The sequence below is a fragment of the Ammospiza nelsoni genome, chromosome 19 (genome assembly GCF_027579445.1).
Source record: "Ammospiza nelsoni isolate bAmmNel1 chromosome 19, bAmmNel1.pri, whole genome shotgun sequence".
NCBI classification, from domain to species: Eukaryota; Metazoa; Chordata; class Aves; order Passeriformes; family Passerellidae; genus Ammospiza; species Ammospiza nelsoni.
Window position 1 is genome coordinate 3,233,045 of NC_080651.1, and position 21,771 is coordinate 3,254,815.

General features: G+C 46.8%; 1 protein-coding gene across 1 annotated transcript in view; it reads right to left on the reverse strand.

Annotated features, from left to right (window-relative positions):
• Nucleotides 1–10,782, reverse strand: part of HLF (HLF transcription factor, PAR bZIP family member) — a 36,019-nt gene extending 25,237 nt beyond the window's left edge. Inside the window, exons 1-2 of the mRNA XM_059485580.1 lie at nucleotides 10,542–10,782; nucleotides 8,996–9,331 (exon numbers count right to left, since the gene is read on the reverse strand). Of these exons, the coding sequence (XP_059341563.1) occupies nucleotides 8,996–9,331; nucleotides 10,542–10,647 (442 nt within the window). The 5' untranslated portion in view covers nucleotides 10,648–10,782. The remainder of the gene's footprint in view (nucleotides 1–8,995; nucleotides 9,332–10,541) is intronic.
• Between the last annotated feature and the right edge of the window lie 10,989 nt (nucleotides 10,783–21,771).

Consider the following 21,771-nt stretch of genomic DNA (forward strand, 5'->3'; position numbering starts at 1 on the left):
TCATGCTGTGCTGGAAACAGATTGCAGGGACACAGAGAGGTTCTCTCAGGTTTGTAAATGCCCTACCAAGGATGTACTGGGGCAGAAAGAGCAGGGAAGTCCAGCGAGCAGCGCTGCATTACACCGAGAGCAGCTTGTGTCACTACAGCTCTATCCTGACACACCCATATTTTACAGCACAAAATGTACTGTACAATTCACAATGCCAAGAAACTCAACATATCTAATGTGGCAGAAAAACAAAGTCATATCAGGTTAATCCAATTCTTAAATTGCACAACTTTGAAAAGCCAATAGCAAAACAAATCTTCCTCCTCGCTTGTGCTCCCCCAGCCCTCCTCCCAGCGCACATACCCTGCCACGACCTACTTTTCCTCTTTGATCCCTCAACATTTTTAGCCCACTCTCACTCTCCTCTGCTCCTCTCTGACTCCTGGCCTCGCTGCAGCCCAGACCCCGGTGGCAGGGTGGAAAATGTCCCAGATCAGAGGCGGCTCCCTGTGCCACAGCTCGGTGTGCAGGGCGGGACGAGCGGCGCGATGCGCGCACAAGGTCGCTCGGACACCCACCCGCGTGTGACACTGCAATAATTGTGATAAGAGACATCAAATCTGAACTTGGATCACTGCAAGGGAGTTTCAAACGAGGCAGCAGAGCTGGGGTGACTCTGGGAAAGGATACAGCAAGGATGCATAAAGCTGAGACATTTTTTCAGTAAAATAACTGTGCTTGGCTTTGGAGAGGATCAAGACCATTCCATTGCATGGGATCAGAACTTTCAAGATCTTGCTTACAAAGCTGACAGCTCCTTTTCTAAACTCTCTTTATAAATGAAACACCAGAGTCCCACCTAATCACAAAACCTGAGAAGCTGAGGAGTTCCAAGAAGAATAGCTGAAAAAGTTTGACTCCTCTCCCTCCAACACACACTAAACCAATTAAATTTGGTTTCTTGCAGATTCTTTTCTCGAAGTGAATTGACATTTCATGGTGTCTAAAAAGGTGTCAGCTTTTCTAAAAGCATTTCACACAGATCAGGCATTTTAAAGGTCTTATTTACCTTTAAAATGCACATTTGCATTATTCTTCATGCTCAGCAACACATTCCCATCCTATATGGCCATCATACATCCACTCATTTATTTTCATGAAATTTTAGGACTGTAATCATTTCTTCAAAATCCCAACTTTCTTAATACATTTGGTTAAAATCCGACAATATAATCAAAAACCACCAAGCAGGAACAGGCAAGAGGCCATACGCGCCTGGCATGTTTGGTTTGTTTTCATAGAAAAATGGTAACAAAACAATATCCCAATGCTCATCTCTCACAGCAAGCAAATGCTGCAGGAGTTCCGTGCCTAGAAGGGCCAGTGCCCCAATCAAGGGCCACAGCTGCAGGGACTGCAGATGTCACCAACATCCAGATTTCCACTATGCAGCACAAAGAGAGGCAGCAGTTGAGGGCTGATTGCTGCAGGGCCCTTCAAATTCAGTTTAACCCTCTCTGTTGTGATGAGGAGGAGGATTTGGGTTTCAGTGCTCAGTTCCTACTTAATAACTTAGTAACACAGCTGGTTTTTTTTAAACAGATTTATTGGTGGAATAAGACAAATTTCCAAAAGCTGCAATGGCGAGTTGGTAAAAATGACTGAATTGTTTTAAGCCATTTTTGCTTCAGCGCAAGCCTTGAGCCTGTGCTTTACGTTCTGCGGCCTTGGTCTTCTACAAGAAGGTTTGGTGCTGGTATTTCAATAAGCTTGCTGTCCTAAAAATATTGATTGCTCCATTAAACACATTTCTGCAGTACTGTGTGTTTTGAAGTTTCACATTACTGTTCCTCCATTTTTTCCACATGCAATTTACAGTTTACTTCCTCTCCACATTTAATTTCTGTTGGAGTGCTTTCACCTGTGCCATGAGTGCTGCATGACCAGCTCACCTCAAAGGCAGCAGTAGTCACATAGACATTATGTTAGCAGGAAGGCCTTGCAAGTGCTTTAAATAGAACTTAAGATCCAGTCATTGCCACACAAATTAATTGATCTTGCTGTGGACAGAGAACCCTGTTCATTCGTTTATTAAATTCAGGAGAACCAACCAGTTCTGTAACAAATTACTTAATCTTTGACCTATTGTCCATAGCCATGTTCCAGAACAAAGAATTTACAGCAAGCTGAGCTCCCTAAGGCTAATTGGAAAAGAATGCTTTTTTTAAACCATTCTTTCTCCATCTTCAACAAATCTTCACCAAACTCTGTATTTTTGCCTCTCTGCTTTATAACTACATATTTAAGGATAACAATTGGTTACAGGTGAGTTATTGCACCAGTTCACCGTTGCTTTTGCTTGTAGGAAACACATATTAATGAACTCATCTGTGGGTTCCTGTTTTGAGCAGCAATCTACATTTGTGTTCCAGTTAACAAGGAGCTGAGTTTTCTAGAACCCTAATGCAATTTGATTTTTTTATTTCCTCCTACAACAGCCATACACCAAAACAAAGAGCTCCAAGATGCTCAGTGCCTGTTTTCATTAAATTGCAAGTAATATGAACAAGAGAATAATGCCAGTGGGACGAAGAGCTAGAGCTGCTTCTCTCCATGTTGAGCAGAGAACCCTGAAGCAAGAGCTTGCCACACCAGAGGAGCTAAGCAATGGTGTTGGAGGGTGCACAACAAAAATCTGGCCCAAATTTAGCCCTGCCAAAACTTAGTTGAGAGAATGGGACAGGGAAACAGAACTGTGCCACAGCTTGAGGCGTGTTAGAAATGTGAGAGGCTGAACAGTATTTTGCATTTGTTTAAAACTTGATGGATAGCAACTCAGTCATGCAAAGCTGAAGTGCTATGAAGAGCACCAGAATAAAAGAAAAAAAAAAGAAAAGAAATGTTGCAACACATGCTGCCTTACACACCTGTGTTAGCTCTCCATACTGCAACTCTCAAGCTCTCAGGACCAAATTCAGCTTTGTGATAAACATAGAGCTTCTTTGTCACCATTTGTTCGCTTTTAAAAAAAATTATACAAGCTGCAAAAACCCATTTGCCATAAATTCATTTTGACACAGTTGTGCATTTTACACTCATTTTCTATACCAAGTGATTATGTATAACTTAGTCCATTAAGTGGAATAGATTTGAGGTTTAAGTAAATGGTTTTTTACAGAGCTTTTATTATCTACTTAAGATCAACCCACAGTTTTTGTTGAAAATAACTTAGCTGAAATATTCTTTTTTGATCACCAGTCTTCTGTGAAATTCAGACAAAATATTGAAAATATATTTTATTTGTTATGAAAGAAAGACTAAACAAAAGGGAAAAAAAAAGAAACCGATGCTCAAGTTTTGCATGATATAAATACTAAACACCTCCATAGTGTACTGCCAGGCAACCAAATGATTTCATAATGCATAAAGTCCTTTTCACTGATGGTGACTAAGTCCTTTCATCCTGTGAAAATTCCACTGGCCACTGAGAGCTGTTACCCCCCTTAAAAAAATTCCAGAAAGATGAATGACAAGAGAGTGAATGGTGACATTTTGCTGCTCCACCTGGGAGGTGACGGAGAGCAGTCAACAAGCTGCCTACCTGCTGAGCAACAGAGAAATCAGGGAGACCACATGAGGAGCAAAGTACTTATTGCTGAGATTAATTGGCAGAATCTGGCCACTGCAGCTTCCACAATTGCCAATTTGCTGTCATAAAAATATGTAGAGCTTGAACAATTTAATGTGTTTCCTAGTAGCTTCATCTAATCAGACAATAGTGGTGTCTTTGTATACGTCTCCTGATGAGGTCTTCTCTCCTGACTATAATATATTGTTTTATGAAAGACTTCAGGGTGTACTCGCTCCTTAAAAAAATCAGATCACTGCACTGAGAACCAATCGCTCTGCAATGCACTTTGAGACGGGAAGCAAAGCTCTGAAAAATATATTGTATTTTTCTAATTAATTGTAACAAGCCTGACACTCCAGACATCCTTGAAATATCTTTAGAGGAGCAAAAAAACCCCCAATCCTAGGTCTTCCCTGTGCTTTCTTCTCAAGTCTGGATAGCCCTTCCTTGCACAAGGACCTCTCCCTGTACACCCAAGATTATTTCACGCTGTTTACTGTTTGAACTCCGAACTAACTTCAAGTTCTTTCACGCAGTCAAGCAATTATTTAACCAATAATCAACATTTAACTGCGAATATTAAAATTAGCTCTCTTGAAGGAGACACAGTGTTCTTGCTTCCAGCATTAACAAGCCTGTGCGTTCAGCACTTTTTTCCCCCCCCCGTTATCATGTGACAGGCTATTTTTAATATTTGCCTGAATATATTTCGCATCCTCCTTTGATCCGGAGAGCAGTTCAGCGAGGTTTGCCCGCGGATCGCACTGCCGCGGCAGCGGAGCGGCGGCGCAGCGCTCCCATCGCGGCGGCGGCAGCAGCGGAGCCGGGCTGGGCTGGGCTGGGCTGGGCTGAGCCGGGCGGCACAGGGCAGGCACACGTGCCTGGAGCACATGGTCCTGCAGGCAGCCCGGCCTCACGTGAGGCTCAATGTGAAGCGCAGCTCCGGTACCAGCCCGGCCATGCTGGAGCTGCTCAGTGCCACCCTCACGTGGGAGGCCAAAGGTCGGGAAGTTCCCGCCGAGAGCCCTCGGCCTCAGGAGAGAAGGGGTTCCTGCAACGCGCGGGGACGGCTTGTAAACAATGATTAAAGCTCAGGAGAGGATTCCACGCACAGGCTGGCAGCTGGGAATGCTGCCCTTGGCTCTGCCAAGCTGTGCTGGAGGAGGAGAGCCCGTTATGGAAGGCAGGGGAAGGAAGGCTGCAATCCAGGGAGTGCTGCACACACACCCTTTGGGGTGCCCTGCAGTGAGTGCACGGAGCAAGAACGGCCTCTCCCAGCTGGCTGCGGTGCCCAGCACAAACACCAGCTCCAAAAGCACTGAAACCCACCCAGGTGGGTGCAGTGCCCGGCACAAACATCAGCTCCAAAAGCACTGAAACCCACCCAGCTGGCTGCGGTGCCCACCACAAACACCAGCTCCAAAAGCACTGAAACCCACCCAGCGGTGCCTGCTGTCAGTCACTGCAGCTCCGTGCCTGCCCAAGAAGCCAGAGGTAATGGATACTGTGCTCTAGACAGAGTATCTGGACTGAGCAAATACACCACAGCACTTCATAAAAATCTTTGGGGGGGTGGGAGGTGTAAGTGCACTTCACATGGAAACAATTCTCAGCTTTTTGGTTAATGTGCCCCTAATTTTACTTTTTTGCAGATATTGCACATAGGTATATTTCTGCAGTGGATTACAAAGCTTGTTTTGTTTTTTTTTCTTTAATTAAACAATCTTTGGCAAGTAATCTAAGGCACCCAGCCATGCAGGCAACACAGACAGAAGACCATCATCAGAGAACACAAAGAGGGAGCTCTCTCAGAGCCCCCAACAGCCCTGTTCTCCTTTGGAGCAAGGCAGAAACAACACCTGGTTATCACTGTGACACAGCCCCACATCCAAGGCTTTTTGGTGGCAAACAGAAAATTCAGATCTAAACCACAAAATCCCAAAAACCTTCTAGTTAGTATTCTCTGCCAGATCTAGCTGATGCTTCTCTAATTCACACCTTTCAAACCCTTTACAGTACCTGCCCAAACCAGCTCCATCAGGGCTACACGGGGGAAAGAGCCAGGTGAAAACAACCAACTAGTTACTTGCAAAATATACATCCTCCCTTTGCATACAAACAGCTAAAAATTACTCCAAATTTCCTTAAGGACTCTGCATTTAAAAATGGAGATTGACGTTCCACTGCAAGACTACATAAGGTGTACAACACGAAGAACCACAAAAGTGTGTTTGCAGTAATGGGTTACTCTGAAAGCTTCATAAAAATCTGAAAACCTTTTTCTGAGGAGACCACAGATTTCAACCAACCTGCCAGCATCCAATACCAACACAAAACAGGAGTTTTAAATGCATCTACCCATGACAATGAATGTTGGTCTGCAATGCTAAAAATAAATTAAAATACTATTTTTTATTAACAAAATCAGCACTGTGAAAGATAAATACATGGTTTCACTCTTGCAAGTCATTATCCTGTGTCCCTCATCAAAACAAAGCCAGAAATTTCTGTAACTATATTCCCTGAGCAGAAATGTATGGGAAGTAGGTGGTGGCTCTGTTCTTTGCAGATGATAAACTGATGAGCCTAAACATCTTTCCATCGACCAGACAATCTGAGCTGAAAATACAGAATCCTTTTTGTTGCCATTACATTTTTTAGCAGGGAGAAAGTAAATCCGTGAGGATTTTGGTAACGTCACGTCCACAGTCAGGGTCAGCAGAGCTTTGCTGAGCCTGATGACACTCAGGGAATGCCAGTGCAGATCTCCTGATCTCTTCCAGACACGGCACAAAACACGTTTGGGCAGCACCACTCACTCCTACAGACAGATGAGGCTTGTGCTGGAACACACGCACACAATTAAATCTCCTCATGCTGCTCTCCCATGGACCATCCCCTGAGTCCCAGAGGCTCCACGTGCAGGGGGATGTGTCCCCCCAGGGATGTCCCCCCCGGCAGGGCACAGCCAGGCTGGCAGCTGTCACCACCTGCACGTGAGCCCGGTGCCAACCCAGAGGGACAGGAGCAGCACAGGGCCGGACCCTCCCTCTGGCCCCACACGCTCAAACAGGCGCCCACTGCAAGGCAGAACTCAGAAAACACACCACTGAATATTCTAGAATTACTATCACCTAAAACAGTCACTTTTCCTGGAGGTAGTAGGATCACATGGAATTAATCTGTATTGAAATTGGAAGTATATTATTGATATTGGAAGTATACTACGACTTGTTCTTTGCTTTATTACCGTAACACAAATCACAACACTATACTGGAATGCTAGCTCACACCAACTAAAAACCTTTCTTTATGTGAAAATTCTAAAAATCTATTTTAAATGCTCTAAGATATATTAAGCAACAGGCTCCATTACAATGATTTGAACATTTACCTCCCTATTTCAAAGCAGCACATTTGCCTTGGCCCTTTTATGATAACTCTTAAATGTTTTTACTTTTACTAAATTGTAAAAAAAAATTTATGCTCTTATATTCTCAAACTTGCTCGAATGCTAAACTGTGAGATGGTCTTCTCTTCAGTACTGATTGTCAAAGAAAGGTTTTCACATGACAGCACATAAAAATTTCAACAACCTGATGATAAACCAGACTTCAGTTAATGAAGCCGCACTTCCTATCTGCAATGGGGGACAAGAAAATATTATTTAAGAACTGAAATGAGCTCCCTTAAAAAAAAAAAAAAAAAAACACCAAAACATTTAATGAAAATATCTATTCTTGTTAAGGCAAGATGGTGTTGGGAAAAATACCTGCAAATTTAGATGTTTTATCCTACCCCAAGAGACATAATGTCCTTTACAACAGTAAAAAAGTGCACTGTGAGATAAGTTAGTAATCCCAAGCTGCAAAGGGCTCAGGATAAACTGAAAAAAATCAATGAGTTGAAAAGTCACACAGATAGCTGATTACAAATAAATTCTGACAGGTGATCATTAAAAGCCTGGCTCACTACTAGGCTCCTCTGAAAAACAGAGAGAATGGGGACAGATTATCTGCTTTTAATTTTGTGCGTGCACAAGTGACAAAAAACGATGTAGCACATATGCACTATTTTTAAAGCTGGCTCAGAAAAAGCAATGGGTTTCATGTTCTGCTCTTGCCTACTCCAAATATATTTTAACTTTGGACACCCTTATAAGTTATTAGTTAACCATGAAAAGCCTTGAAACTGAAACACAAAGCAAAGTCAAATCCACACAAAGTAAAAGTAAGTAAATGAAATCCATGACTAAACACACAGTTCTGATGGGGGGGCCAAGGAGTATGCTGACAGGTTTGGGGAGCTTTTGGGAATATTTTCTTTTTAACAAGATAGGAATGTTGCAGACTTATAAGACATTTCTATTTCATCCTGCTCCACAACTTTTGCCTCTCTATTTATTTATTTAGCCTCCTTATCAGATGATTCTGACAATGACTTCACACACTGAGCATGGCAAACGATCAAGCAGAAGGGAGAGGAGTGGTTTCCTGCTGCCAAGAGCACACTTTGCTCCAGCACACCTCATGTGAGCAGAAGAGCACAATAAATAAGTCACTCTGTATTTTTTTTTAAGGAAAAAGGCAAAGCTCCATGTTTCCCAAACTTCAATGTTGACACTCTTCCACTGCCCATGATCTCAGCCATGCTGGTGTCAAGCCAGAGGAGTTACTCTGGATTCGAACTGGTGTCTCTAAAGGGATGATCTCAAGTGCTAATAAAATAATAAAAGACTTCCACTGACATCAGACAGGCTGGAATTGTGCATTGCAACCAGGCCTTGGACTCCATGGTGTTTTCTTAAGCGTAAGGTGACTACAGATGCAAGTTATGAACTCAGGTCAGAGTTACACTCAGTTTATGCCAATTTAAGCAAGATTATAATGTTGTTCCAAAACTCAGTTCCTGTGGCAAATTTTACTTTGCTCAGTAGAGAGTAAGATTACGGCCAAAATTTCACGTAAGAAGCATTAACCTTTAACTCCAGAGTAACTGCCCACTCCTGCGTCTCACATCAAATATTGGCTGAAGGAATATTCTCTTTCACAGTCCTTTTCCCTGCTCTTTTAACACTGTGCCATCTATGCCATTCTGTCTGTGGTCTTTTTACTTGCTAACAGCTAAAATACCAACTAAGATAGCCAAGTTTCCATGGAATTCCCAGAGCTTTCCTTCAATAATTTAAACAAAAATCCTGGTGGAGCAGCTTAGTGATAACTGGAGCTCTTGTTTTTATTTGCTGGGGTGTGAGTGACAGGAATCCTCTGGGCTCTAAGCTGCCTGTCAGCTGCACAGGGAGAAGCAGTGATTTACAGTGGGGAGGAGGGGTTCATGCCAGATTCCACAGGGGAGTTCTGAGGGCTGATTTACCTGGTCTGACCGGGCTCTGCATGCAGTTCTGCGACACCATGCCTGGGTGGACTGAAGTAGAAGCCCTGCTGCTGAGGTCCATGACAGAAGGTGATGCTGAGGTAGCTTGCTGGAGACCTGACTGGTGTGGGCTAGGCTCGTGCTGGTTTGGGCTGGGTGGAATGCCATTTTCTGAGAGGAATTCTTCCAGGTCCATGTATTCCAACTGGAAAGTGTCTCCATCATATGGCAGTGTCTTGTCCCATAATGTTGGACCCAAGAAAGCCGACTGAGGGACTGTGGTACCAGTGCTGTCATCATCTAACTTCTTCTCTTTGTCTTTTTCTTTACCGAATGCTTAAACAAAAACACATAAACATGTAAGAGTTCAGTAATTAAAACATGAACTACTACTACTTCCATTATTTCTACTCTACTCTCAGATGTAAGAAAGGAATATTCTCTTCAAAAAGTAACTCCTTTGACTCACTCTGCTTGGAAGAGAATTGAGGGGTCATGTCACTGAGCACTTTTGTGGGAACCAACCACATTTTTGAAATTGCCCTTTGTTTTTAGTTAACAGTTCCACTCCATGCACAGCTTTGAATGTTAGCATCAAAAAGTACTCAACAGACTTAAAAGTGAACATTTAAGTATTCCAGCAAACTGGAAGCTATTGATATATTCTGTTGAAAAGGAACAGTCTTAGCCTGAAATCCCTGGGATCCTATGATTCTTCTAAACTAAGATCCCAATCTTGTTAGCCCTGGCACAAGCAAAATAGTCCTCAAATTCTGCACTTCTAAATGTTACTAACATGCAGTGGCAAAGGCTGACAGAACACAGTTTTGATGTGCAGAAGACACAACAAAATATTCAAAGGTAGAAGTAAAAAAAAAAAAAAGCTTAACTGAGGCTTCCTCATTTCTACAGCCCCCAGTGATTTCAATGCATGTTTTGGAAGGGAAACGCCTGATTTCTCTGCAAGATCTGCAAGGATCTGAACTCCTAAAGCTTCCTGTCAGCTACCAAGCCTTCGCAGCATTTTATTTTTAACCTCATACAACAGCCCCGGTGAAATCCTGCGAGTCGCTTGGCAGTGGAACTCGGAAAGACGAGGAGGCAGAACTGCGAGACCTTCCCTGGGTTTCTGCTTTTCGTGCGCGCTCGATCCGCTCGCCATACGCGGTACGGGTATTCGCGAGCGGCCTCCCTTCCCGGGGAAACCACAACTTTCTCCCGGTGAACCGGGGGACGCGGGGCCGGGAGCGGTTTGTTGTGGGGCCTGGGATAGGGATGCCGGCCCCCTTTCCCCGAGGCACCGAGCGCCCTTGGCGTCCATCCACCGGGGCCGGCGATGGGAGCACGGAGCGCGTCCCGTTAGATGGAGCCGGGGCGGCCGCCGCTCCCGCAGAGCGCCCCGAGCGAGGCGTCCCGGGGCTCCATCGCCGGGGGAGCACCCGGGGCGGGGGGGCCGCCGAGGGACGGGAGAAAGGGAAAGCCGTGGGGCGGCCCCGAGTGACAGCGGGACCGGGGCGCACTGCGAGGGGTCCCAGGGAAGCCTCACCGTCTTCGTGAGCGAGCGGCAGCTTGAGCGGGTTTTCCAGCAGGGACTTCAGCACGCCGTAGGTGGGCGGCAGGAACGGGGGGTTCAGCGGGAGCGGCCGCGACATGGTCGGTGGGGGCTGCCCGCGGCGGCGGGGAGGGGGCAGCTGCGCGGCGAGCGGTTCCTTCCCTCTTGCTGTAGCCGCTGTCGCGGCGCGGGTGAGCCGGGCGTGGGGCCGGGCCGAGCGCCGGTGGCGAGGGGCGCTGGGGCCGCGGGACAGGGCGCGGACCGGGCGCGGGTCAGGCCCCTCCGCCGCGCAGCTGCTCCGCCGCCGCCGCCGCTCCCGCCGCCCGCTCTGCGCCGCTCTGCGCCCGCCCGCCCCGCGCCCACGTGCAGCCGCCGCCGCCGCTGACGTCACGCCCGAGAGCGACCCCGCCATTGGCGCGCCGGCCACGCCCCTCCCCGGTAGCGGCCCCGCCCCCCGTGCGCCCCGCCCCGGCACGCGTGCGGCCGGTACCGGGGGGGCACCCCGGGACACCCGCCCCGAACCCCCCGCGGGCCGCAGCGCCTCCCCGGTAACCGGGAGGAATGTGTTAATGACATGTTAATGAGCCTGAACGTTTGACCCCGCTCGGGGCATCCGAGCGCGGCGGCTCCCCCCGGGCAGCGGGACCCGGCGCTGCCGCGGTGTGAGGGGGCCGGGCTGCGGGGCACGGCGGGTCCCAGCCGTATCTAAGGGAACCGAGCTCCCACCGAGCTCCCCCTGCCTCTCTGCCGGGGGTCACCCTGGGGTGACAGCGCTGTCACCAGCACGAGCCGGGCTCTCACCGCCTCACAGAATCCTCCGGGCTGGAAGGGACCCCTGGAGATCAGCCAGTCCCACTCCCTGCCCGGGCAGGGGCACCCGGGGCAGGTGGCACAGGAACGTGTCCAGGTGGGTTTGGAACATCTCCAGAAAGGGAGACTCCACAGCCTCCCTGAGCAGCTGTTCCAGGGCTCTGCCACCCTCCGTGGAAAGAAGCTTTCCTCACACTGAGGTGAAACATTTTGTGTTTTAGTTTAAGGCTATTTTTCCTCATCCTGTCACTGGGCACCACCAAGGCAGGTGCCAGGAGGATGTGTCTGGACCCATCCTCCTGGCACCTGCCTTGGAGATACTTATAGGCATTGATGAGATCCCCTCTCAGTCTTCTCCAGACCAAAGAGGCCCAGCTCCCTTCAGACTCTTCTTGTAAGAGATGCTCCTGACCCCAAACCATCTTTGGGCCTGTGCTGGACCTTCTCCAGCAGCTCCTTGTCTCTCTTGTCCTGAGCAAGCCAGGATGAGAACCAACATTGCAGATGTGCCTATCAGGGTCAAGTACAGGGAGAGGTCACACTCTTCCTAAAGCACCCCAGGATCCCACTGCCCCCCAGGGCACATTGCCAGCTCATGGTCAACTTGTCATCCACTAAGACTCCCAGGCCCCGTTTTTGCTCAAGTGGGACTTTCCTCCCCACTCACCACGATCCTCATTCAAGCACAGATGACTTTCCATCTGCTCTGGCCTTCAGCCCATGCAGGCTGTGCAAGAACTGCATTAGGCCCAGAGTAACTTCACCCTTCAGGTGCCTGTGGGCATCTGTATCTCCCTTATCCTCATTTGGGTTTTCTTTTGGATCACATTTTGCAAAGTTTTACCATCTGTGTTTATTTGTGACTCTTTCTTCAAAAGTCAGCTTTTAACCATCAACAAATATAAATAATCATAAATATTCTCTAGAAGCAAATAAAGATAAGTTATGTGCATAAACTGCCCAGTATTTAGAAATATAAGCTGCCTGAGGAACAGTTATGTTCTCCCCTTGTGTATCTACGGTATCTTTTACATGTGTGACCGGGAACAGGACTCAGGAACAGCTGGAGCTGTGTCAGGGAGGGTTAGTTAGGCTGGATATCAGGAAAAGGTTCTTCCCCCAGAAGGTGCTGGGCACTGCCCAGGCTCCCCAGGGAACTGGCCCAGCCCCAAGGCTGCCAGAGCTCCAGGAGCCTTTGGACAATTCTCTCAGGATGCACAGGGTGGGATTGTTGGGGTGTCTGTGCAGAGGGGTTGGACTCAATGATCCTTGTCAGTCCCTTCCAAATCAGGAGATTCTATAATTCTATCATCTATTATTAGGTGTCTTGTTAAATGAACTGCCTAAAACAAGCTGATGGAAGTCCAAAGTACACTCAAATCAATAAAACTGCACTGGCACAACCAAAAACATGAAGTCTGGGGATTGTGACCATCCGGCCCTGCAGAACCAGAGACAAGTGACAGAACAGACTCAGGGGACGGCTGAGCAGGGCTTGGGAGAATCTTGGGATGCCACAGATGCCACATGGTTCACAACTGGAGCAGGGGTGTGATAGCAGCAGCACAGGAGTTTTAGGTGTCACCCAAGCAAGGAAAAAAGCTGTGGATTATTAAATGACTGCACACGTACCAACGTTGCCTCAGACGGCCAAATTGCTGGGTAGTGGAAACCTTTAATTACAGAGGTACAGATGAGTGACACAAAGATTAGGGAGATTGCCAATCCATATGCAGATGTGGTACAGAATGTTTCTTCTCTGCTGCCTAAAGAAAAATAGAGATACGATTTACATTTAGGAGATACGATAAGCAGCAGAGTAAATAGAACAGAAGATGGAAAAGTAATGGGGATACTGGGAAACGCCAGTAACAAGATTAGTTTCTGGTGGAAGCTAAACTACTTGTGTTTTTATGATTATTGACCCAACTCAACAGAAAGAAACAGCATTTTCAACCCCACAGAAGGACAGGAAACCTTCACTGCTTCACCGAATGGGGTAAATTATAGGTAGATCAGTGCAAATGTGGAACAAAAGGAAGCCTCTCTGAGCACTGTGTGTAGTTACAGACCCTGCATTCCCAACACATAGGAGATGGGAATTTCCTGGATGCAAAAGCCAAAATAACTCTTCCTGATTTACAGACCAGCCAGCAAAGCTGAGCAGAGTACCTGAGCAGGGTATTGGAGCTGTAATTTTCAGTCTCACACAACAGGAACGGTAATTTAACTCCAGCCATGCTACACAGGCAGATTTCATCCCAATTAACCTAAATTCCAGGCTGTCAGGACACCACGTTGTTGTCTGTACACACAAATTACTGATTTTTACTTGCTACACTTTTCCAAAGGTGGCCGCTAATTCCTTTGTGCTGTTTTGACCACTGGCTGACCCCACATGGTGCACACCAGGTAAAGTCAACCAAGACAAAACAGAGCTAATGATACAGTACCTGAATTTCTCCATTTTCCAATTTCTGGCATGTGTTCTTAGCTTAGCATTCACCCTTAAAATGTCTATTTTATGGCTTATGAAAGACTATGCAGCTGCTTAGTTTTTGTATTGAAAATATCTTGATGGGTGCCCTATTAAAAAAAAATTATCTCAACCAATATTTATATTTCCCATGGTTGTTTCCATCACTGGGATCAGTTGTATGAAAAATCCAATTCTTTTCAAACCAAGTACCCAGTGGTTAATGTGCCATAAGATTTTTATTTTATTTTATTTTTAGTGTGATTATTTTCTTTAGCAAAGACAATCTACAAGGCCGTTTTAAAGTCGAAAAATCTTTATACTCAAGGGTCCTTATCACGGCCTTGGACCGTCCCAGCCGGGGTCCCCGAGCACCCCGGGACACCGATGGCTTCTGCGGGGCGGGCTCGGGGCTTGCTCAGCCGGAGCCCCACGGGCAGAGGCCGGTTTGGACCGCGTCCCGAGCACCGCGGGGCGGGGGCCCGGGCACCCCGACACCTGCAGAGCGCTGGCCGCGGTGCCGGAGGAGGCACCGCCGGGTCCGTGAGGGAAGGACAGGGACAGCGACAAGGACAAGGACACGACCCCGCTCCCCTCACGGCGCCCCCGGCCCCGCCCGCCGGTCACGCGGCGCGGGGGACAGCGCGCGCGGGGCCGTCACGTGAGCGCGCGCGCGCGGGCCGTGACCTACTTTGGGCTAATGGCGGGGCCGCGGGCGGGCGCGCGCACAGCTCCCTCAGCGCCCCCCGCGCCACCCCCAGCACGGCCGAGCTGGGGTGTCCGTGTGGGAAAAGGGGGAGTCCGTGTGGGAAAAGGAGTGTCCGTATAGGAAAAGGGGTGTCCGTGTGGGAAAAGGGGTGTCCATATAGGAAAAGGGGTGTCCGTGTGGGAAAAGGGGGGTCCGTGTGGGAAAAGAGGTGTCCATATAGGAAAAGGGGTGTCCGTGTGGGAAAAGGAGTGTCCGTACAGGAGAAGGGGGGTCCGTTTGGGAAAAGGGCGGTCCGTGTGGGAAAAGAGGTGTCCATATAGGAAAAGGGGTGTTCCAGTGGGAAAAGGGGGGTCCGTGTGGGAAAAGGGGGGTTCCGTATAGGAAAAGGGGGTGTCCGTATAGGAAAAGGGGTGTCCCGGTGGCACGGCTCCTGCTGAGGGAAGTTGTCCTGCCGAGGGATAGGGATCCGGCCGGGGAGGGGGTGTGAGCGGCGTCCTGCAGGAGGAAGGGAGTGTTCAGGCGGGAGGCTGCCCTGCCCGGGGCTGTTATCGTTGCCCTGCCCGGGGCTGTTATTGTTGCCCTGCCGGGGGCTGTTGCCCTGCCGGGGGCTGTTATAGTTGCCCTGCCGGGGGCTGTTGCTGTTGCCCTGCCGGGGGCTGTTGCCCTGCCCAGGGGCTGTTGCTGTTGCCCTGCCATGCCGTGTGTTCCTGCCGCCGAGATCCCGTCATCGTCCCCATGTCCCCCCAGCTCCCGCCCGCCGCCTTGTCCCGTGTCCCCGTGTCCGGCCCCGGGGCACCGTGCGGGATGAGCCCTCCCTAGGGCAGAAGCGCCCCCGGGAGCTCCGGCAGCCGCTGCCGCTCGGAGCTGTTCCCGCTGGAGCCGCGCACGGAGCGCTGCGGGTCACACCTGGCTCGGGTCGTGACTGCGGGGACAGCGGGGAGCGCGGATGTCGCTTTTGGGTAACCCTTGGCCTGGCCTGCACTCAGTCCTGCCCTTACGTCAGAATCTGTTCGTGCCCCTTTGCTAAAGGTTCAATAACCACCCCTGCCCCACTCCAAGTTATTTTAAACTCGTTTTAGAAAGGAGGGACTGCAGGCTTTAGGTAAAAATCTCCAGCACGGTTCATGAGATTCATTTTCTCCTCTGTTTTGCAGCAGTTCCCATTCTCTTACACATTGCCTTGGCATAGCCTGTAATGGAAATTGGGAATTCTGTTCTGAAATATGTCCTGGAAACATGACTGCATTTTTTTTTTCTGCATAGAGAAAGCTGGAGTGAAAGTGGCTTTTTTAGGGATCCATCTGGCCAGTATATTCCAAGGCACTTACCTGTATTTTCTCCATAAGCATGGATAAAAGTGGGGCAGGAAGATGATGCATTAATCATGGCTCAGCAGAATTATGGTCACTGATAGATGGAGAGACACCCACTGCCATGCTTGGAGACAGAGACTGTACAGTCAAGCTTATGATCTAGAACTCTGTGTGTATTTAAATACATACTGGTCTGAAGAATTCAGGCTTTTCTCTTTCTCTCTCAGGGTTAAATGGGAGCCAGTACTGCATGTGCAGTGAGAGATCTCTCAAACCTGAGATCAAAGCTTCTAGTCAGGTATCTGCATGGTCACAGCTGAACTGCTCCTGTCACTTCATTCCTCTGTTAAATATGTTCTGTCTGGAGAAAAGAGTTACAACAGTAGGCGGGCAGAGAACAAGCTGCAAGATGGAGAGGATAAATAATGCAGAACAAGTGTTCGGGTCAAGGCACAGGACAGACTGAAAAAGCAAATGGTTTACAGTACCTTAAATACCCACTGGTTCATCCACTGAGTGGATCTGCACTTCAGCCCTTTGGGAGCCAAAATAATGGATTAGAGGATTGAGTTGAGATGCTCAAAAAAACCCCAAAACCAACAGAAAACCAACCAAACAAAAACCCCAAACCAAACAAAACAATTTAAAAAAACCCAAAACCAAAAACACCCCAAAAAACAGCCCCCCCAGAAAACTAAACAGGAGAGAATTGGAAAAGGCTCATGATTCAGCCTTGTTTTAGTTCTGATTTGTCCCAAACAGTGCAAGTTCCCAGGCTGGCCTCTCAGGGCAGTGCATTTCCAGCTGTGTGACGCAGAACGTGGAGGGCCATGAAAAGCCACATGAGAACGCTCAGATATCCACACCCAGCTGAGCTGGAGAGCAGCAGCTTTTGAAGAGAAGGTCGAGAGACACAGAGGAGCAATGCCTGCCCCCAGCTCCCTCCCCTCCACAGAGGTGCTGCTCAAAGCCTCACTTGGCTTTCCAAGTGAAAGCCACTACCCACAGCACTGAATTACTGAAAAATGGATATTTATTGTCCCCTTAGCGAGCTGCTGGGGCTCCTCACAAGACAAAAAATGCCTGTTGAATGAACCACGCTCCTGCCTGTTTTTAAAATTATTTTTTAATTTTTTTTTTTTAAAGTTTAATTGAATGTGGGAGAGACAGGTTTGGAACTGCTTTTGGGTGATGGCAGAGGAACTTCTCTTAAGTAATCTGGGGTGGTTCCAAAAGGCATTCCAGTTCTCAGAAAAATAGGCATTACTAGTCATTGCTTATATGCTGTGAGTTGAAAGATTAATAATTTTCTCTGCCAAAGTTTGCAGGCAGCCTTTACCATGACAGGGTAGATCAAATACATGTTCTTGCCTGGGCAGCTGACCTGGTTTGAACTCAGTAAGTGTGGCTCTCAGTGATGACTGCAGTTTTGGAACAAAACTCTGCTCTGCTTTTTAAAGCAACCTTCCTCCTGTAAAGCATTAACCAGACTCTCAAGGCCGTTCCAGGCACCTCGTGCCTTTGGTGCCTTGGCAAATTATTCAGACCCAGTAGGTGTAAGCAGCCAGATGACAGAACTGGATTGAGACAACAGATAAGGGAGTAGCTGGCCCGTTTTTCAGTCAGACCTTCCCCTCAATAAGGACAACTCCCAGCTGGTGCCAATGGGAAAAACAACTTGATCCTTCCGTTTATTCCTCTGCACTCCATTCCCCTTTCTTTTTCACTCTTGGCTTGCGTGCTGCAAAAAGACAGTTTAGAAATAGCTGTTCTTACATGCTCAGGCTGTTTGATTTTGGAATCTGGCACTGGTTTTACTGGAGACAGAAGAGCACCCACGAACACAGAATAAAACAGCCCATCCCCAGGCAGAGCTGCAGCAGAAGGGAGGAGTGAAAGGTACAGGAGCTGAGCATCATCCCCTCCTTAATCAGAGTTTCTATTGAAGTCAATGACCCAGATTTCTCTGACTTCAAATGGCTGCTTTCAGAGAGCTTGCCGGAGGCATGGTGCTGGGGAAGGTCAGGCAGAATTTCGCCTGAAGAATTCCACATGCATAGGCTTATCAGCTCGGGATCTGTACAGCTTGATACTGCAAACCCGTGCTCTCCAACGAGCTGTCTCAAAGTCACTGAAGTGATTGCTGCCCTGGGCTTCAGGCTTGCTAGGCTGCCCTAAGCTTAGGATTTCTTTCTGTGATTAATTCTGTGACATCCACCTTGCTCCCAGGTTTCCCTCTCGAAAAAACAAAATGCAGAAAGCAAAGACCAGTTCTTAATCGTATGGGTTTAAATTATTAAGAACTCAGAAATGTGATAAACCTTTCTTATCTTTGGCAGGAAAGCCTGACCTTCTGTGGAAGACTGGGAAAATTCCTACAGACAAAAATCAGGCTTCTAAATATAAAGGCATGAAAGTCATGCTATGTCTTTTAATGAAAGAATTACTGTAACAGCAGCAAGTAGTGCAGAAATGCACGTTATTAACTGTATGCAGTTTGTCCTGCAGGTTTAGATTAATTAAATATTGTTTCTGAGACTGGGGGTGCTCCTTTCCCCCTCTTTTTTAATGCACTCCCCCTCTCAGTTCCATGCAGTACCTGAGCAGATTCCAGACACAGCTGCCAGCCCACAGTGCCCTGTGGGTACCCCAGGTACACCCAGCCAGGGCATTCTGCTAAATTACCACCTCTCTCATGGCCCATTTTGTTCTATTTAAATCTCTCATCAGGAATTTCAGCTGGTGACTAGTTGCCATATCATATCAGAATATGTTAAATATCAGCCTACCAGGCTTCCCAGGTTTTTGAAAACCTGCTTATGCAAATATCAGAGCAACACAGAGACTGAACACTGTCTTAAGAGCTAGATGCACCCTGGATTCTGTGTGTGTTTATCTCCCTACTTTATTTGAAAAATAGAGTAAGTTGGACCTTTTTAAAAATGTATATTCCAACTCAGAAGCAGCTTTACTGATAGAAATACTAAGGCTGGATTTCAGTGGCATGGCTGGGTGTTTATCAGAAGGAAAGTTAATTGAGATGAATGCAGTGATAGCTGGCAGCTGTATCTTAACAACCCCTCAACATCCACAGGCACAAGGAAGCAGAGCAGCTCTGCTATTGTTTGTTGCTTTGTTCTGCCTTTGACTTTTTTTTTTATGCCATGATTTCTTTTAAAGTTATCTGCTCTGATCTGCAGCAATGTGGGTGCATAATTGACTGTATTTGGACTAAAGATATTCTTGTCTGTATGTTTTCTTGGCCAGGCATTTAGACTACAAGCTGTATGGAAAGCATCAGGCAGTAAGTTATGCAGAAAACATCAGACAAAACTGTTTTAATATTAAACCAGCTTTGTAATATTTTTATTCCCATTAATTTTTAAACCTTTAAAAAAACCCCTTACTTAATTGGCTTCAGAGTAAGTTAGTTTTGAAGGCTTTAAACTGTCTTTTTCATAACAAGTTTCTTAGGTTTGGGGTTTTTTGTTTGTTTGGGTTTTTTAACTGCCAAAGGGCATAAACATTTATTTTTCTACAGCCACCTGACAGCATCCATGGAGGGAGATAGATGTCCTCCTCCTGTATTTTCCCTTAAATGACTTTGACCTGGAGAATACATTATGTTGATTGGCATGAGAAAGAAGGCTGTGATCTTATTTTTACTGTTTGTTATAGCAGCTTCAAACTTATCAAAGAAAGAAATAGAGGCTTTTTAGATGGCTTCTTGCCAACAGCACTAATCAGAATTTTAATGAGATTTTTTTGAGGCCTAAATTAGGTCTAATTAACAATGTATAAAGCTAATGTATAATGCCATAGAAGCATGTAGCCTACTGCATATAGAATGGGTTCTGATCTCTTTACAAATACAAATGTTGAACAAAGTGCACATTTTTATGCAGGTTTACATATCTGCAGCTCCCTAGTATTTCTACTGCTATGCCTTATTAATAAATTGCCTTGGAAAATGTAGCCCTCAACTTCATAACAACTTTGGCATCCCTTCAAGGGAATAATGCAGGTTCTTATGGCTGAACTCCCTGTGTGGTTCCCACTGACTGACACAGACTCCTGGGTCCTGCAGTGCTCCCTCTGCTATCCTGTCTCTCTGTGGGCCAGTGTTCCCATTGTTTGTGGGAGAGAACTGGCCTGGGACTCCCATTTCCCAACCAGCACTAAAGGCAGGGTTATATTTAGTCCACACACACTGTTTTTCTCCAAGCATTTAAGACAGAAAATGATTAACAACTCCAAAACGTCATCCTCAAAGCATGGCCTTGTTTCTGCCCCCAAATAGTATTTTGTGCAAGGAGGGACGAACTAAAAGGATTTTTCTCTATACAGGAGCTTGCAGTTATTTATGGTACCACAATTCAGTTTTCTCTTTGTCTGGCTGAGCCGTTACATATAAACTATTAAAAAAAAAAATCTTGTATCCCAGTTGCTCATATGAAGCTTAATGCAATTAAACACCTCCAAGTATGGAATTGCTGCTTCTGCCTAAGTAACCATTTTTATTCACATACTCAGACCATTAACTGGGAACCCTCTTGTAAAGCCTCTTTCCAAATTTCATGTTTAATAAACAAATCTCATTTCTTTATGCCAGAAAAATCAATACCTCTTCTGATTCATTTAGCTCATGACAGATGACCAGCAGCAGTAACAATGGGGGCAATGAATATAAACCCCAAAATAAACTCTGCCCCTCTCACAAACTCAGGCTCATCCGTACTGGAAGTGTTCAGAACACTTGAATGGGACTTCAAGTGATGCTCCAGAACAGGTTTATCTGCAAAGTTGTAACCAGAGCTTCCACTAATTAATAGAATCTGTCGTTAATGAGGCAGTCTGTCAACTGACCATAAACCTTGAACCAACATCAGACACACTCCAAGGAAGCTTAAATAGCCATTTCAGATGTGTTTTTCTTGAAGTGTTTAAATAAATATATTCACATCAAGTTTAAGGAAAGAGCCAAACCACAGGGCAGAGAGGAGCCAGAATCATTTTGCATCTGTTACAACACTCAGAATAATGTTTGGGTTGATTTATGGGGGAAATATTTGTTTTTGAGCTGGAATTTTGGTAACTCGGAACAGATGTTCACGGTGCTGAAATACTGTCTGCCCATGCAGCTCTGTTAAATCAAGTGCTGCTACACATTTAAACTAATCTAGGAAAAAATTAATATACTGTGAAATTGCTAACCTTACAAAAGGTACATACTAATAGGATTCCAATTTGATTATCTTTCCATTTTATTGGAATCTCAAGCCATACAATAACACCTGAAAAAAATTACCAGAGCAGTGAGATTTCATCTGGTTTGTGACCCTGAATGGAGAGGAAGTGCTTGTCTATCACTATTTCTTTCAAAGCATTTTTTAAAAAGTGTTGAACCAAATCAGCTTTCTGACTGCCGAGCCAGGGGATATTTAAACAGTGCGGAGAGAAGAAGGTTCTTGTAATGAGAGCGTTATTTGTGCCTCCTAAAAATCATTAAGAATTCGGTACAATATTTTCAAAAAGTCCTATTTCTATCTCTTAAAGAGCTCTGAGTGCAGAGCAGCCTGAACGCGGCTCTCTCCCCGCTCACACCCATCACCGCTCAGCCGGAGCAAAGAGCCCAATGGAACAGGCCAGAACAGAATGAATATAAACCCCCAAATAAACTCTGCCCCTCTCACAAACTCAGGCTCATCAGTCCTGTGCTGCTGGGCTGGAGTGTTCAGAACGCTTGAATGGGACGGGGCGTCCCCAGCCCCGTTCCCTCGGCCGGGGGAGCAGCGTGGTCTGAAACCCACAGAGGGCTTTGCCCCCGCGCCAGGGGCACTGAGCCCCCCGCTCCGAGGCAAGTGGCACTTCTGTCACTTTGGGCACTTCTGTCACTTTGGGCACTTCTGTCACTTT